The following is a 13,716-nucleotide window of genomic DNA, read 5'->3' on the forward strand; positions in this document are numbered from 1 at the left end:
CGACCCAGGCCTGCCACGCCCCTGAACCGGTTCTCCAGGTGCCGCCATCTTGTTTTCTGCTTCTGCGCCATGCGAAGAACAAATTTCATTGCACTGTGTGTGCCCACACAGAGCGCATCAAGTGAGCGCGCGAGCGGCACACACACGAGCAAACCGGCAGTAGTGCCTGCCACCCCTGGAGCAGGCGTCCTGCCTGCAGTGCACATGCCGCCTGCCACTTTTAAGTGCCAGTATATGCCGGCCTTCTCTCCGGTGGGCCTGGGTAGCTGTTGGAGAGAGGCAGGTTCATTTTCAGCACCTGGCACCCAGATGCCCTCACTTCCCCCAAGCATTTCTTTGCCTGCCTGATTTTCAGCTCCGTCGCCAGAGGTGGGTTCCTACCGGTTCGCACCAGTTCGATAGAACCGGTTCGTCAAATCTACCGAACCGCTTAGAAGAGGTTCCACCAGTGGACCCGGAAAGCAGGCCACACCTACAGAAGAGGTGTTCCAAAAAATTTGGAAATCCACCACTGTCCGTCGCGTTTCTCATTGTTGTGTGTAGGGAAACAAAAGTTTGTGGGACTAAAAACAAAAAAAGTGTAATCCTTCAATTCCAACTTTTTGCAATAATTTAAAAAGTTGGAACTGATGATTGAACTTTTTTTTAAAAAAGCTCCACAAAATTTTGTTTCCCTGCACATGATGGGTGAGAAACGGGATGAAGCGCAACGAGGATGGAAATCAAGTAGGCAAAGGGAAGCTTGGGGGAAGCGAGGGCATCTGGGTGGGAGGGGGGCAAACTCAGAAGGACTCCGCGGCAGTAGAGAAACGGGCAACGGAGCGACTGGTGCGAGGGAAGGAGTAGGCCACTCCATTTCCCATTTTTCCAATGCAGCGCAGCGCCCAGGATCCACTTTGATAGTGTGTGTGGGGAGGGAAGGCTTTAATTTAACAACTACAACAAGCCCAGGTTGGCCGTTGTAGGAAACTCTTCCCGCGTGTGCAGTGGAGCTGAGGACGATGGGCCACGCTTCCCATGACAGCCAACCCAACCCTGGGCGAACCGATTGTTAGTGTATCTAGTTTTTCATCAGTGTAATTTTTGTAGTTTTCCATCGGTGCTTGTTTGTAATCTTTGCTTCAATAATTGTCTCTAGTGTTGTAGCCTTCTCTTTTTCGGTTCACCGACAAATGCGCGCTCGACAAAAGCGCACCGACGAAACCGCAGGGAGAAAACCACGAGTTCGAAATTGCGCCGACGAATGAGCGCAGAAGTGCGCCGACAACAGCACGCCGACAGAAGCGCGCTCTAAACCTAACCCTAAACCTAACTCTAACCCTTACCTTAACCCTCATTGCGCTTCTGTCAGTGCTCTTTTGTCGGCGTGCCTTTCTGGGTGCGCTGTCAACGTTGCAGTTTTATTGCCGCGGTTTTGTCGGCGCGCTGTTGTCAGGTGTGCATTTGTCGGGTCACGCTCCTTTTCTTGCTGGATCATTGTTTGTATTGATCTTCACCCTCCTTCCGGAGAAGAGGCAGAGGTCGTTGTTGTGGAGCCCATTGGCGTTACCTTCCTGCTCATCTTCCTGGTTTATTCTCTGTCTTTCTTTTTGTGGCTCAATCTAATTATAGTTAACTATAAAAGAGGAAGGGGAAAAGAAAGAGAAAGGAAAGAGAAAGGAGAGAAGTAAAAATTACGATTGTTAAATTACTTGAATCCCACCACTGGGTACCAGCTACACCTCCTTCCGTTAGGAGACGGACTTACGATTACAATTGAAGCAGGGGTGGGTTTCGGACGCCGCTACTGTCGTTTTGCTCAGGGATGCACCGCACACGTGCGCTTAATGCTACAAAAATTGCTGGGAGAATACACAGAAGGCAAAAAGAAGATGGCTGCGCCTACGGCACCACCAAGGTAACTGGTTCGGGGGCGTGGCATGCCTGAGTCGCTGCCGCTTATAGCAACCCAGGCTGCCAGGTTCCTACCGGTTTGGCCGAACTGGTCCCAACTGGTAGGAACCCACCTCTGAATTGAACCCAATGTTGCTGCTACTGAGCGAGACAATTGTTAAGTTGAGTTTTGAGAATTGAGCCGAGATGGTGCAGTGGTTAGGGTGCAGCACTGCAGGCCACTTCAGCTGACTGTTATCTGCAGTTCAGCGGTTCAAATCTCACCGGCTCAAGGTTGACTCAGCCTTCCATCCTTCCAAGGTAGATGAAATGAGGACCCAGACTCTGGGGGCGATATAAACCGCTTAGAGAGGGCTGAAAGCCCTATGAAGCAGTATATAAGTCTAACTGCTATTGCTATCGCTGTTTTGCCCTGTTTGACTATCTTTCTTGCCACTGTTGTTAAGTGAATCGCGGCAGTTGTTCAGTGAGCAACACAGGGGTTACGTGACTCCTACCACTCCCCCTTTGCTTGTCGGGTGGGGGGCGCAAAAGGGGATTGCGTGACCCCCAGAAGCCTGCGACCGTCACAAATATGAACCAGTGCCCAAGCGTCAGAATTTTAACCACTGGGATTGTACAACGGCCGTAACTGTGGAAAATGCTCTTAAGTCACTTTGTTCAGTGCCGTGGAAATGTCGTTCACGAACCGTTATAAGTCGAGGACTGTATGTATTAGCTGTGGGGGAGGGAGGCAGTGGTGAAATCTAATTCTCTCCCCACCCCCCGGTTCTGTGGGCATGGCTTGGTGGGGAGGGGTGTCATGTGACTGGGTGGGCGTGGCCAACCTTTTCTTCGCTTTCAGCTATTTATTTATTTTTAGATTTCTAAAGCGTTTAAAACCGAACCGGCAGAGGGAAAAAAATGCTTTAAAAGGCAGAATAAAAGCTTCAGACAATCACGCAGCTCAAAGCTGAGCCATGCGATCCTCGGGAGGTTTTTTTTTTTTTACTACTGGTTCGCAGAACGAAGGGCAATCATCCCTATCGGTTTGGCTGAACCGAGCCGAGTCGGGAGGATTAGGGGACTGGAGGTTATAACGTATGAAGAACGGTTGCAGGAACTGGGTGTGTCCAGTTTAATGGAAAGGAGGACCACGGGAGACATGATAGCAGTCTTCCAATATCTCAGGGGCTGCCCCAAAGAAGAGGGAGTCAAACTATACTCCAAGGCACCTGAGGGCAGAACAAGAAGCAATGGGTGGAAACTAATCAAGGAGAGAAACAACAGAACTGAGGAGAAATTTCCTGACGGTTAGAACAATTAATCAGTGGGACAGAAATTGCCTCCAGAAGTTGTGAATGCCCCAACACTGGAAGTCTTTAAGAAGATATTGGAGAGCCATTTGTCTGAAGCGGTATAGGGTTTCCTGCCTAGGCAGGGGGTTGGACTAGAAGACCTCCAAGGTCCCTTCCAACTCTGCTATTGTATTGTATTGTATTGTAAAAACCTAGTTTAAATCAAGAGAGAATCAACCTTGTTTAAGGACAGAAGGGAATAATCCACCTAGTGAACTGAACCACTGCTTGTAGATAAGGAGTTTCCAAACATTTAAAGGGTGTCTGTGTTAATTTTGCACCCAAGATAGATCTTTGGGATTTTATGTTTCGCAAGCCAGACAAAGGTTTCCTTGAGGTCATATTGACAGATTGACCAACTAAGAGGTTTCCTGCCTGAGCAGGGGGCTGGACTAGAAGACCTCCAAGGTCCCTTCCAACTCTGCTATTGTATTGTATTGTTTTGATTTCAACCCTGGGGGAGGGTATTTTTCTTTAAACCTCTTCGATCAATTGGCATCCATTTAGCCGTCAGTTTTATAGTCACCCGTAACTTTCTCAATCGATAACCAGGAATACGATCTGTTCTTCATTTCCCGCAGACGAATACCGTTGGTTGTGCATCGACGGTCTTCCCGTCATTCCGGGGTTCCCTGGCAGCTTTCCGGGCCTTCCAAGCTTCGGTCCCAACGGAGTCGGGCCAGGGATAAGTGGCCCTGGAAGTTTTGGACCCAACGGAGCCAACGGACAAGGGGGCATCCCTGGATTGCCGGGGACAGGCCCCGGGAGTTCCAGCATCGGTGAGAGAGGGCGCCTTTGTTGAAGAAATAGAAGCAAAGAGGGGGTTAAAATCTGGGTCTCCATGCCCGGCGGGTACCAGCTGAGGTCTTTGGCTGTCGGGCACCCAAATTGGCATCTTTGACCCAGGCTGCAGGAACGGAGTCCAGGGGCCAGAATGCCCAAATGCCATACGGCTAAATCGGCCTGCAGGCCATCCAGAGGTGGAACACAAACCAAGTTCCGTCAAGGAACGGGGTCCAAAGGAGGAGGAGGAGACAAATTGGGGAGTTCCTCAGATGGTGTGTGTGTGTGCAAAATTTGACTGGGATTTCGGGAAACACCCCCCCCTTCCTGTGATGCATGGATGGATGGATGGATTAGATAGATAGATAGATAGATAGATAGATAGATAGATAGATAGATAGATAGATAGATAGATAGATAGACAGACAGACAGACAGACAGACAGACAGACAGACAGAATGGATGTAGACAGACAGACAGACAGATACATAGATAGATAGATAGATAGATAGACAGACAGACAGACAGACAGACAGACAGACAGAATGGATGGGTAGATAGATAGATAGATAGATAGATAGATAGATAGATAGATAGATAGATAGATAGATAGATAGATAGATAGATAGATAGATAGACAGACAGACAGACAGACAGACAGACAGACAGACAGACAGACAGACAGGATGGATGGATGGATGGATAGATAGATAGATAGACAGACAGACAGACAGACAGACAGACAGACAGACAGGATGGATGGATGGATGGATGGATGGATGGATGGATGGATGGATGGATGGATAGATAGATAGATAGATAGATAGATAGATAGATAGATAGATAGATAGATAGATAGATAGATAGATAGATAGATAGATAGATGATAGACAGACAGACAGACAGGATGGATGGATGGATGGATGGATAGATAGATAGATAGACAGACAGACAGACAGACAGGATGGATGGATGGATGGATGGATGGATAGATAGATAGATAGACAGACAGACAGACAGACAGACAGAATGGATGGGTAGATAGATAGATAGATAGATAGATAGATAGATAGATAGATAGATAGATAGATAGATAGATAGATAGATAGATAGATAGATAGATAGATAGATAGATAGATAGATGATAGACAGACAGACAGACAGGATGGATGGATGGATGGATGGATGGATGGATGGATGGATAGATAGATAGATAGATAGATAGATAGATAGATAGATAGATAGATAGATAGATAGATAGATAAATAGATAGATAGATAGATGATAGACACAGACAGACAGACAGGATGGATGGATGGATGGATGGATGGATAGATAGATAGATAGATAGATAGATAGATAGATAGATAGATAGATAGATGATAGACAGACAGACAGACAGGATGGATGGATGGATGGATGGATGGATAGATAGATAGATAGATAGATAGATAGATAGATAGATAGAATGGATGCAGATAGATAGATAGATAGATAGATAGATAGATAGATAGATAGATAGAATGGATGCAGATAGATAGATAGATAGATAGATAGATAGATAGACAGACAGACAGAATGGATGGATAGATAGATAGATAGATAGATAGATAGATAGATAGATAGATAGATAGATAGATAGAATGGATGCAGATAGATAGATAGATAGACAGACAGACAGAATGGATGGGTAGATAGATAGATAGATAGATAGATAGATAGATGGATGGATGGATGGATGGATGGATGGATGGATGGATGGATGGATGGATGGATGGATGGATGATAGACAGACAGACAGATAGAAGGGATGGGTAGCTAGCTAGCTAGCTAGCTAGCTAGCTAGACAGACAGACAGAATGGATAGATAGCTGGCTGGCTGGCTGGCTGGCTGGCTGGATGGATGGATGGATGGATGGATGGATGTGTTGCACCCAGGAAGGGCCTGAAATTTGGTCAGCAGGCTCAGTGTGCCAACGAGGGCATTTCTGCCCTGGGCAAGACCACTCCCCAAGAATTGGGGGAGGGGGGGTTCCCCTCCGCACGACTCCCCCCCCCCCACACACTGCCATGTCTCTTCTAGGCACAGCGACGCTGAACCAGACGATCGACATCTGCAAGCATTTCACCAACCTGTGCCTGAACGGGCGCTGCATCCCCACCCCGTCCAGCTACCGTTGCGAGTGCAACATGGGCTACAAGCAAGACGTGCGGGGCGAGTGTATCGGTGAGCAAACCACGGTCGGTGCAAAGCTCCGCCGGTGCTGGTTCCTCGGTCTGAGCTTCGGCTCACAGCCAAGGTGGGAGCTGCGGATCCCCAAAAGCCAAGAGAAGGTTCTGACTTAGGCTCCCTTGAAAGGCGGGCAGAGACCAAAGAGCCCGTTCGTTTTGCAAGGCCGCGTGGAGCGCAGAGTCAAACGGAGCTTCAGAGCTTAAACCGATCAGGACGAACAAAGTTGCTTCCTCCAGAAGCTCACGCGCCTTGGCTCCTCTTTTATGTCCTGTGGAAGGGGCCTCCAAGCCTTACTCCAGAGTCGCCCCTTTTGCCTTAACTGTCCTTGCCTTCTGACAGCTCTGCGCATGCGCGCACTGGGAACAGGCTCCCCCTGTTCCTCTGCCTCACTGATGTCCGACTCTGGAGGCTCCAGAGACAGCATATAATCCCCAGATGGCCCTGGCTCCCTCTCTGCCTCCGACGCAGGGCCCTTGTCCGACTCTTTCCCACTCCAGGATTGGCCCATGTCCCCAGATGTGCCTTGTAAAGAAGGTCGGAGCGCTCTCCTCCCGAGTAGTTGGGTCAGTCTGCGCTGTTCTGGCCTTCTCTCTACTCTCCGTGCTCTTGGATCAGGAGGGAGAGGTCCTTGCTCCTCCCTCTGTTTCTCTGTCTCTCGTGTTCACTGCTTAGCCTCTCTTGGTCATCCTGCCCCTCTTCCTCCCTGCCTACAAGCACTCCCAATCCTGAAAGGCCCTGCCCTGATTGGGCCGGCCCCTCCCCATTTCCCCCCCCCAAGCCAACAAAGCCCCCCCCCCTCGATCTCTCACTTCTGCCTTCTCTTCCTTCGCAGATTCAGGCTCCGACAGGGCCACGACACTCCGCTTGCAATAAGGGGATTTGCAAAACCGTTTGCAAAGAGATGCAATTTGCAAAAAAAGATGAGCCGTGAATTGCCGATTTAGCGACCCGATTAATTTCCTGGAAGACGTTATGAGCCCCAAACGTAGAAATGGTCTGAGGCAATTAGGGAAACCAAAATCATTCATTCTGTTGCTTGTCTTTATGATCACTGCTCTGTAATATTAACCGTGGCGGCTCCTTGCTTGGGATATGACTCAGCTCCGATTAAAATAAAATCAAATCTTTGAGGTCACCTGATTTTAAAACATTGGAGATGCCCGTCAGGCAGTGCTAGAGGCTTTTAAGTGATGGATAGGATGCCCCCACCCAGAAATTTATGCTTCTCCAAACCTCCCTGAGCCTATTTATCCAACGACAGGCGTGGGACTAAAATTTGGGATATTCATTATAATAATGGACAGTTTGGATGGAGATAAATTATTGGGGCAATATTTATTTCAGTTTTCTGGGAAAGATGGCATCACAGATGCCAGGAGACCTGTGACGTCGGATGCTGAAAAAAAATATGGATTTGTGGTCCTTTCCAAAAATTGCATCTCCTTTCAGTTTTAACAGGGATTGCTGAAAATGCACTGATTTTTTTCTTTCCTTTTTTTTCCTCTCTCTCTCCAAAGGGGCAGGTTTCTGATTTAATTAAATAAGTAGGAGCTGAACTTGAAGTTTTCATTAAAAATCCGGTTCCACCACAAAACTGCGGAGGACAAAATCGTGCTCAACGAAAGCGCGCATTTGACGTCATCACAGCGCGATGAAAACATTGCGCTGTGATCGAAAAATGTAAAAATAAAGCAAAAACCTTACCCTAACCCCCCCAAACCTAACCCTAAACCTAACCCTAAACCTAATCCTTAACCTAACCCTAAATCTAACCCTAAACGTAACCCTTAACCTAACGCTAAACCTAACGCTAACCCTTAACCTAACGCTAAACGTAACCCTAACGCTCTAAACCTAACCCTAACCCTTAACCTAACCCTAACCCTAAACCTAACCCTTACCTTTATGTGAATCGGCTTGCTTTAATTTTAATTTTATTTCAATTTTTAATTTTTTTCGTCGCGCTGTGATGATGTCAAATGCACGCTTTCGGCGAGCGCGATTTTGTCCTCCGCGGTTTTGATGGGTCACGAAAAATCCAAATTGCCCCAATGAGTGACAACCTCCCCAAGCTATGAAACATGCAAAAATCAGGAGCCCCTTTTGCAATCCATCATTTTTAGGAAAAGCAGAGCCGTTCTGATAAATCCTACTACCTAGACTTACAGGCGTTTGTTTAGTGACTATTTAGAATTGCCGTTTTTCACACTTACAACCTATTCTGACCCCCCCCTCCGTCCGGTGAGTAACACCGACACAAGCTTACTGTTAGCCACACTTTATTCACAGTAATTACTCACAGACAAGACGTTGGCAGCAACCCAGACTCCCACAGATAAGAGATACACACAAGAGCTTCTCCAGCTTGTTATGAACGGTTGTGTCCTGCAAAAGGTCTCCTCCCAAAGTCTCTTCTCATATACTCTCTTGGGAGGAGCCAAGCCACAGCCACCTGGGCTTGATTATCTCTTATGAGTCTGTCTCCGTAATTGCCGCCTCCGTTTCTCTGCCCTTCTCTCCCTGGTGTCAGGGACAAACTCTCTTTGATCTCCACCACTGTTCCATTCCTCAGGTGGCTCCTGGTGGCCAACTAGCTTCTCTGGTCCCTGCTCTGAGTCTGAACCCTGCCCAGGGTCCTCCACATCTTCCATAGCAGACTCATAGGGTCCCTCGCTATCGGAGTCCATCGGCAGCTCCAACGGCTCCTGCTGGGCCAGAACACAACCCCAGGCTCAAAATTCAGACGCTTGGCAATCGACTCATATTTATGACGGTTGCATGTCCCCCGGGGGGGGGATCACGCGATCCCCTTTTGCGACCTGGCAAGCAAAGTGTGTGGGGAGGCCTGATTCACTTAACATCCGGGTTACTAATTTAACCACAGCAGTGGTTCATTTAACAAACCATGGCGAGGAAGGTTGCGAAAATGGGGCAAAACTCTCTTAACAAATGTCTCGCTTAGCAACAGATATTTTGGGCTCCATTGTGTCGTAAGTCGCTAACCACCTGTCAAAGGAAGGCACTTGAGTGACGCTGCTCACAAAAACATCTGCTTTTGGGTATAATTTGCAGTTCAGAAAAGGCTGGTTAGACTTTCGCTGATTAATGGAGCCTCGGTGTTTGTGAATTTGGCCACTTGAAGATGGGTGGACTTCAACTCCCAGAATTCCCCAGCCACCATGGTTGAGTGGGGAATTCTGGGAGTTTGAAGTCCACCCATCAGCTGTAGCTCCTGTCCACACTTCTGAAATCGGCCCTTTAAGTATCTTGGCTGGTTTTTCTGCACTTGTAAAAAGAAAGAATCCATTAGAAAGAAAAGCTAGGCCAGCAATGGTCAGCCTTTTTTTGGCTCGTGTGCCATAAGCGGGGGGAGCACAGGGGGGTCGTGTGCGGGAGTGCTACGCCCATAATGCAATGTGCGACACATACCCCAGCGCACATGCGCACATGACAGGCACGACCCCCCATTTTTTGCATGCTTTTTTCGCTCTCCCCAGGCTCCTATAAAGCTTCCCTGTAGGGTCCAGAGGGCTTAAACCGGCTCTACGAGCAAATGGTTTGTCCGTTGAACCGTTTTTATTCCTATGGAGCCTTCAGGGAAGCATCCTGAAGGTCCCTGAGGGTTCCGGAGGGCTTAAACCGGCCCTATGAGCAAACGGTTTATCCGTTGAGCCATTTTTATTCCTCCAGAGCCTTCAGGGAAGCCTCTGGAAGGTCCCTGAAGGCTCCGGAGGGCTTAAACCGGCCCTACGAGCAAACAGTTTGTCCGTTGAACCGTTTTTATTCCTATGGAGCCTTCAGGGAAGCCTCTGGAAGGTCCCGGAGGGTTACGGAGGGCTTAAACCGGCCCTACGAGCAAACAGTTTGTCCGTTGAACTGTTTTTATTCCTATGGAGCCTTCAGGGAAGCCTCCTGAAGGTCCCTGAGGGTTCTGGAGGGCTTAAACCGGCCCTATGAGCAAACGGTTTATCCGTTGAGCCGTTTTTATTCCTCCAGAGCCTTTAGGGAAGCCTCTGGAAGGTCCCTGGAGGGCTTAAACTGGCCCTACGAGCAAATGGTTTGTCCATTGAACCGTTTTTATTCCTATGGAGCCTTCAGGGAAGCATCCTGAAGATCCCTGAGGGTTCCGGAGGGCTTAAACCGGCCCTATGAGCAAACGGTTTATCCGTTGAGCCATTTTTATTCCTCCAGAGCCTTCAGGGAAGCCTCTGGAAGGTCCCTGAAGGCTCCGGAGGGCTTAAACCGGCCCTACGAGCAAACAGTTTGTCCGTTGAACCGTTTTTATTCCTATGGAGCCTTCAGGGAAGCCTCTGGAAGGTCCCGGAGGGTTACGGAGGGCTTAAACCGGCCCTACGAGCAAACAGTTTGTCCGTTGAACTGTTTTTATTCCTATGGAGCCTTCAGGGAAGCCTCCTGAAGGTCCCTGAGGGTTCTGGAGGGCTTAAACCGGCCCTATGAGCAAACGGTTTATCCGTTGAGCCGTTTTTATTCCTCCAGAGCCTTTAGGGAAGCCTCTGGAAGGTCCCTGGAGGGCTTAAACTGGCCCTACGAGCAAATGGTTTGTCCGTTGAACCGTTTTTATTCCTATGGAGCCTTCAGGGAAGCATCCTGAAGATCCCTGAGGGTTCCGGAGGGCTTAAACCGGCCCTATGAGCAAACGGTTTATCCGTTGAGCCATTTTTATTCCTCCAGAGCCTTCAGGGAAGCCTCTGGAAGGTCCCTGAAGGCTCCGGAGGGCTTAAACCGGCCCTACGAGCAAACAGTTTGTCCGTTGAACCGTTTTTATTCCTATGGAGCCTTCAGGGAAGCCTCTGGAAGGTCCCGGAGGGTTCCGGAGGGCTTAAACCGGCCCTACGAGCAAACAGTTTGTCCGTTGAACTGTTTTTATTCCTATGGAGCCTTCAGGGAAGCCTCCTGAAGGTCCCTGAGGGTTCTGGAGGGCTTAAACCGGCCCTATGAGCAAACAGTTTATCCGTTGAGCCGTTTTTATTCCTCCAGAGCCTTTAGGGAAGCCTCTGGAAGGTCCCTGGAGGGCTTAAACTGGCCCTACGAGCAAATGGTTTGTCCGTTGAACCGTTTTTATTCCTATGGAGCCTTCACGGAAGCATCCTGAAGATCCCTGAGGGTTCCGGAGGGCTTAAACCGGCCCTATGAGCAAACGGTTTATCCGTTGAGCCATTTTTATTCCTCCAGAGCCTTCAGGGAAGCCTCTGGAAGGTCCCTGAAGGCTCCGGAGGGCTTAAACCGGCCCTACGAGCAAACAGTTTGTCCGTTGAACCGTTTTTATTCCTATGGAGCCTTCAGGGAAGCCTCTGGAAGGTCCCGGAGGGTTACGGAGGGCTTAAACCGGCCCTACGAGCAAACAGTTTGTCCGTTGAACTGTTTTTATTCCTATGGAGCCTTCAGGGAAGCCTCCTGAAGGTCCCTGAGGGTTCTGGAGGGCTTAAACCGGCCCTATGAGCAAACGGTTTATCCGTTGAGGCGTTTTTATTCCTCCAGAGCCTTTAGGGAAGCCTCTGGAAGGTCCCTGGAGGGCTTAAACTGGCCCTACGAGCAAACGGTTTGTCTGTTGAACCGTTTTTATTCCTCCAGAGCCTTCAGGGAAGCCTCCTGAAGGTCCCTGAAGGCTCCGAAGGGCTTAAACCGGCCCTATGAGCAAACCGGAAGTCCGTTCCCAAACTTGCCGTTTGCCCATAGGACTGGTTTTTTGTGCTCCGGAGGCTTCAGGGAAGCTCCTGAAGCCTCCGGAGGGCCTCTGGGGGGGGAGGCTCTTTTCACCCTCCCAGGGCTCCTATAAAGCCTCTGGAGCCCGGGGAGGGCGAAAAATAGCCTCAAAAAAAGGCTGAACTCAGCTGGCCGGCATGTGCATGCGCACTGGCCAGCTGACAGAGCAATGCCTCGCGTGCCCTGACAAATGGCTCCCCGTGCCATAGATTCGCCATCCCGGCTTTCGCCTGTTGCAGCCTCCGCAAGCCCCATTTTCCCCGTTTGCTGCAAGGAGGTAAATTGCTGGGAGGCAGAGGCCGAAGTGTAGGGGCTGGTGGGTGGGTGCAGGCTGTATTCAGTATATAAGACGCACCCAAATTTTCACCTTCTTTTAGGTTGGGGGGAAAGGTGCGTCTTATACTCCGAAAAATATGGTATAGAGAGTTGTCTCCAATTGACTCGTATTTGCTCTGTCTCCCGCTCTCTCGTTGCAAGACATGGATGAGTGTCCGAGCAGCCCCTGCCTCCACGGCGATTGTGTGAACACCCCCGGCTCCTACCACTGCAAGTGCCACGAAGGTTTCCAGAGCACGCCCACCAAACAGGCCTGCATTGGTAAGTCAAAGGGGTGTGTGTATGTGTGTGTGACGGTGACTCTCCCTGGGATCCGTGGCTGAGAAGAATTGGAGGAGCAGGAATCAAAATCAGATTGCAAGTAGGGAGACCCACCGGGGGGGTGGGGTCAAAAAAGTCAAGATGGCAGTTGAGGCGTAGCAAAGAGAGAGGTGACCCTTTCATTGCATCAGGGCAATTATCTTCTCTACGTTGTTTGGACTACGCTCCCCTCCGTATTTGGACTGGAGAGAGGTGTCGCTGGGAGTATTCCGGGCATGGGTTGTGGGATTGAGCTGGGGTGATGGGAGTGCAGGGCCAGTGATGAGTTCCAGGCAGTATCGGTGGCAGCCAGCAGCAGCGGCCACCGTACCCTCCCGGTGTTTCATTGGGCTCATCTGCCCACCTGCGTTCCTTACCTCTTTTTGAGGAAAATGGGCCAATGGCATGTACGCGCACAGCATATGCCGCTTACACGACCTCACCGAGCAGCTGGGGCGTCACAGGGCGGTGGGGTGCACAGCATGCGCGCACAAGGTGGACATCCGGCCCTGTCGCAGCGTACCGATTGCGACGGGATCCAGAGCCTGTGCAGGAGCCCTCCCATTTGAGGATTCTGCGTAGCAGAAGGAGGTTTCCTGCCCGAGGGTCTCCCTGGGCTAACCTGCAGTTCCTCTAGGCCAGTGTTTCTCAACCTTGGCAACTTGAAGATGTCTGGACTTCAACTCCCAGAATTCCCCAGCCAGCGAATGCTGGCTGGGGAATTCTGGGAGTTGCAGTCCGGACATCTTCAAGTTGCCAAGGTTGAGAAACACTGCTCTAGGCCACGGATCCTCAGCCTCGCCTGGACTTCCACTCCCAGAATCCTCTTGGCCGGCTGGGGAAATTCTGGGAGTTGAAGTCCAGACATCTGAAAGTAGCCAAGGTTGAGATACAGACTTCCAGGCAGTGTGTTCACCCTACGGATCCCCTTCCAGATATCGACGAATGCATCATGAACGGGGTGATGTGCCGGAACGGACGGTGTGTGAACACTGACGGCAGCTTCCAATGCATCTGCAACGCCGGTTTCGAAATCACACCGGATGGGAAGAATTGCGCAGGTAAGAAAGGACTGGAGGTTCAGGCCTTGTTGGGGTGGGGTGATAGGTG

General features: G+C 49.9%; 1 protein-coding gene across 1 annotated transcript in view; it reads left to right on the forward strand.

The window, feature by feature from the left end:
* Positions 1–13,716, forward strand: part of FBN3 (fibrillin 3) — a 135,497-nt gene that overhangs the window by 43,295 nt on the left and 78,486 nt on the right. Inside the window, 4 exon segments of the mRNA XM_087705873.1 lie at positions 3,812–4,009; positions 6,097–6,240; positions 12,448–12,567; positions 13,542–13,667. Coding sequence (XP_087561999.1) covers positions 3,812–4,009; positions 6,097–6,240; positions 12,448–12,567; positions 13,542–13,667 — 588 coding nt within the window.

This window comes from Thamnophis sirtalis, unplaced genomic scaffold (genome assembly GCF_051295495.1).
Source record: "Thamnophis sirtalis isolate CommonGarterSnake01/CBP01778 unplaced genomic scaffold, rThaSir2_p1.2 scaffold_1, whole genome shotgun sequence".
Taxonomy (NCBI): Eukaryota; Metazoa; Chordata; class Lepidosauria; order Squamata; family Natricidae; genus Thamnophis; species Thamnophis sirtalis.